Raw genomic sequence first — 4,465 nt, 5'->3', positions numbered from 1 at the left:
TGTTATAACTCTAGAGTAAGTTCTGATTGTGCAATATCTTTCCTTATTTCTTTTGTTTTCTTTTTGGTGTGGGATTGGGATGGATGTTCTACCATATTTATTCTGAGAATTTGATTTTAAAAATGTTAAGTTAATTGTGTGTTTCAGTTGATGATCTAGGCATATAATACGTCCTATAGTAACACCGTATTAGATTGTAAACATTTTAAAACGATTTTTTAGAGGTCTTAGAATTTTATTTTATTTTAAATAAATACATTCTAAGACGATTTTCAGTCAAATAAAATGTGACTATTTTAAAACGGTTATTTATCTAAAAATTATCTTAAAATAATAACTTTTCTAAAACAATTTTTTAAGAATCGTCATGAAAAATTTTGATTTTCCACGACATTGTCTTCAAAATCATCTTTGAATGTCCGAAATAACCGTTGTCAAAAGTATGTTTTCCAGTAGTGCTTGTTGCCACAATCCAAGTGAAATTCAACCCTTTTGCTTTGATTTGTCTCTCTCCACCCAGTCCAATTACAAACACGCCCCCTCCCATTGTGTAAGAAAGGATGAGCTATTGTGACAATTTTTCAATGAAAAAAGAATGATGTCAAACATGTTATTCGGTATTTGGGTTCTCTTTGCTTGTCATAGTCTATTGGAATAATTCCATTTGTGAAACAAAGGATAGACTACAGTGGCAGTTTTTTCTGGGAAGAAAGAATGACGTGAAACATGGTTTTGGTATTCTTTAATTTGCATGTCTTTGTCTATTGGAATAATATCTTGCCAAAGGAAAACAAAAAGAAAGATACCTTTCTTTCATCATTTTCCCACGCAAAGACTGTTCTTTATTATTGCCTTCCTTCATGATTTCTGCGGTTTCAATTTAATAAATTCTTTATTTTCTACAAAAATCTTCTATTTTCTATGCCGGAGTTTTAAAAAATTACATGAAGCAACACTGTCTTATGTGTTAATTTTATAATTATATATGTTTTCTACCATAGATAAATTCATATTTAATTTTATTTTGAGTTTAAGTTTTTAAACAAATTCTATTGAGTGAATACCAAGTTACATCAAATTCCAAGTTAAGAAAAGAATGACGTTAAACTTTTGTCATTTGATCCATGTAATGACGAGTTTAACTTGATGCCATAATTTATAATTTTTAAAAACCATATATATTATGGTTCTTTCTTCAGTTCTGCATCAAGTCACAAAATCACTCATTATTGTGTCCCTCGATCTTTCTTGTTTCTTTCATCTGTTTTCCATAAAATCACACAAAATCATCCTCCACTCCATCATTTAATTTTTCCCTCTTGTGGATAAAACACATTGTTCATAAAGTCGAAACCTCATACCACTCTGTCTCAAAACCATATTGTTTCTTTAGTCAGTTTTTTCATAAAGTCAGAAAATCTGCCACCACTGTCCCTGAACCAAAAAGAAAATGTCTATTCGAACAAATCCCTTTAAAGCAGTGGCTACACTGTTGAAGCACTTGGTGAGAGTAGAAAAAGAAGCCAAATTGAATGATTTGAAGTCTGAGTTGAACAAGATAAAGGACCTGTTTTTGAAGGTGAAGGACAATGAAGAAGAACTCCTTGACACGTTAGCGGTTGTGGATGGCTATATTCGCAACAAAAACATACGCAAGTTGAGGGAAGAGGAGGGACACTTTTGCCAGAAAATAAGGAATTCAACTCGAAAGTTGCTGCCAGCTGCTGATGCTGAAGCTGTTGGGTCATCAGGGCAAGCATCTCAGGATGTCAAGCTACCCCAGAGACCAGAACTCAACACACCACTCCCTTCTTCGACTCCACAACTTGAGAAGGACTTGCAAATGATTAAGGACTATTATAGCAACCTTGATCTTTTTGACAGACGTTGGTTCTCATCTCTCTTGCAGTTTCCTGAAAATGCTGTTTTGAAGAGAAGGGAAATCATTTTCTGGAGCTTTTCGTTGCAGTGGGGTGTGACAGGGGACCTTGGTAGTTATTTTTGGAATGCAGAGAAAAGGCTTGATTCTCTTTTGGAAAGTAAACTATTTGTACCCCATGGTAATGGCAAGTCTCCCATTGTGAGTAAATTTAAAATTAATCCGTTGGTCCATCACAAGTCACTAAGTCCATTGTTTCAAAATGAGGAAGAGCAGCTTTGTGGTTATTATTCACAGATAATGACCTCATCTTCATCTCATGGCAGTGATATTGGGTTTGAACGTTTAGTACTTGACCAACACAAAATTAAAATAAGTGATGGGTTTGGTTTTAAATCTAACCCTTGCTATGGTGTTTATAATGTTGGTGCAAGTTATCTTAATTTTGGACCCGGATGGATGGCTAAAATGAAGGATTTGCGGGTGCTTCAACTTGGTCGTTGGATGCAAGATTCACCAAAACATCATATTGAAGTGGAAAGTGAAGAATTCCTCAAGGAGTTGAGTGGTCACAAGAATTTGAGCTGTCTTAGCCTTCGTGGGATATCAAGAATATTCGAGCTTCCACCTTCCATCGTAAAAATTAGGAGCCTAAAAATTCTAGATCTCAAGGCCTGTCACAATCTAGAAACGCTACCTAGTGATATTTCATCATTGAGAAATCTCGTACAATTGAATTTGTCTCAATGCTACTTGTTGGACAAAATGCCAAAGGGGATTGAAAACCTGATTTGGCTTAAGGTACTGAAGGGATTTGTATTAGGTAGTTCTAGCAAGACTCCCTGCAGAATATCAGATATTGCTGCAAAATTGGAAAGACTAAAGCGACTCAGCATACGTATAGGAAGTGGGGCTGTGATCCAAGGAGAGTTTGAAAGCTTGAGAAAGTTGTCAAAACTTGAGCATCTCAAAATATCATGGGGTGTATTTGACACAAGGTACATTGATATTCAGATCAGTGTGCCTTCAAGTTTGAAAAAGTTGCATCTTGAAGGCTTTCCTGGCCAAAATATTCCAGAATGGTTGAAGCCTAGCAAACTACCTCAAGAATTGCAATTGACACAGCTACATATAACAGGAGGAAAACTCAAAAGTTTGGATCATGATAATTATCGGAGTGTGGAGATCGTATATCTCAAGTACCTAAAGCATTTGGATGTTGACTTGGAACATTTGCGAAAGTTGTTTCCTTCTCTAAGGTACGTAGAAATAAAACAAATCTTAAATCAGTCATACCTTGAGTGGAGCATTAATTAAATAGAGGTTATAATAAGTCTAGCATTAAATGCTCCATATATAATTTTTTTTGTTTTTTTTTAATATATTTTTAGTCTATGCTGGCATTTTTTTCTATTTTGGTTCTTGTAATTTTTTTTAATTTTAGTCTCTTTAAGGTGGTGGTGTTTTTTAAATTTTGATTCATGTAAGTTTTTTCCGTTTTAGTTCTTGTAAATTTATATTTTTTCAATTTTAGTATTTTTAAAATTTTAATTTTTCATTTCTAATCCCATAAATTCACACTTACAAGGATCAAAGTTAAAAAAAAAATACAAACTTAAAATTAAAAAAATACTAACTTATAAAAATCAAAAACATATTTAAGCCTCCTTGTAAAAAAAATAAAAATTGTTTGGATACACTTGTTATTTGAAGAATAATGTTATTCACAAAATTGTAGCGATTAGCTCCATTAGTTGTTATGAATTATGTTATGTTTTACCCGTCCCATGTATCGTTAACTTGTATCATTAACCTTTTTCTCAAAAAATAAAAATAAAACTTGTATCATTAACCTTAATAAGTGAACCAAGTAATCATCAAATTATTATGCAATCCACGAAACAAATGCTCAGTTTCTATAAACTTGGAAAGATTGATTTGTGGCGTCCCTATATTTTAAATAAAATTATAACGAAGTCAATAATAACACAATTCCATCACCTTTATAGGCATGCATCAGTATCTTTTTCTTTATCAAATTGGTGCAATTTACCTTCCAAATTATCTAAAGCAAATATAGATTCCCTAACTAAATTATTTTAGATACTATTTCAGTGGAGATTTATAGTCATCAACTATCAAAGAACTTCTAGAGTTGAACCCAAGTTGTGAGATTGCTACCAGGGAAAATCAAATCATATGAGTCAACTTCCTTTAATAACACAACAGAAAAACAGTTATTTTACATATAAAAATTCTGCAAACTTTTTAATGAAGCTTAATTTAATTGATGCAAAATAGAAAGAAAGAAGATAAAACATTATTCTTGTTTGTTCTTTTGCGGAGTATTATTCTTCTTCTACTACACAAGATGATATAACTCCAAATTCATCACCACACAGTATTGCACAAAGGAAAACTATAAAGAGTATGAATTCTATTAAATAGATATGTTGAATAATTATTTTTAAAATTATAATTCTATTTATTTTGAATATATTAATTTTGTGTAATATTTTTATAATTTTGAAGTTTGAATTAATTAACCTCACTATGATGTAATATAAATTGAATAATCTCAATTTA

The 4,465-nt window shown here is 32.0% G+C and overlaps 1 protein-coding gene across 1 annotated transcript; it reads left to right on the top strand.

The window, feature by feature from the left end:
* The first annotated feature begins 1,450 nt into the window (after positions 1–1,450).
* On the top strand, positions 1,451–3,624 carry LOC114424176. Its single transcript, XM_028391030.1, has 2 exons — positions 1,451–3,138; positions 3,618–3,624. The coding sequence occupies exons 1-2, from the start codon at positions 1,451–1,453 to the stop codon at positions 3,622–3,624; spliced, it is 1,695 nt and encodes a 564-aa protein (XP_028246831.1).
* The last annotated feature ends 841 nt before the right edge of the window (positions 3,625–4,465 follow it).

This window comes from Glycine soja, chromosome 8 (genome assembly GCF_004193775.1).
Source record: "Glycine soja cultivar W05 chromosome 8, ASM419377v2, whole genome shotgun sequence".
NCBI classification, from domain to species: domain Eukaryota; kingdom Viridiplantae; phylum Streptophyta; class Magnoliopsida; order Fabales; family Fabaceae; genus Glycine; species Glycine soja.
This window is presented reverse-complemented; position numbering and strand designations above follow the sequence as displayed.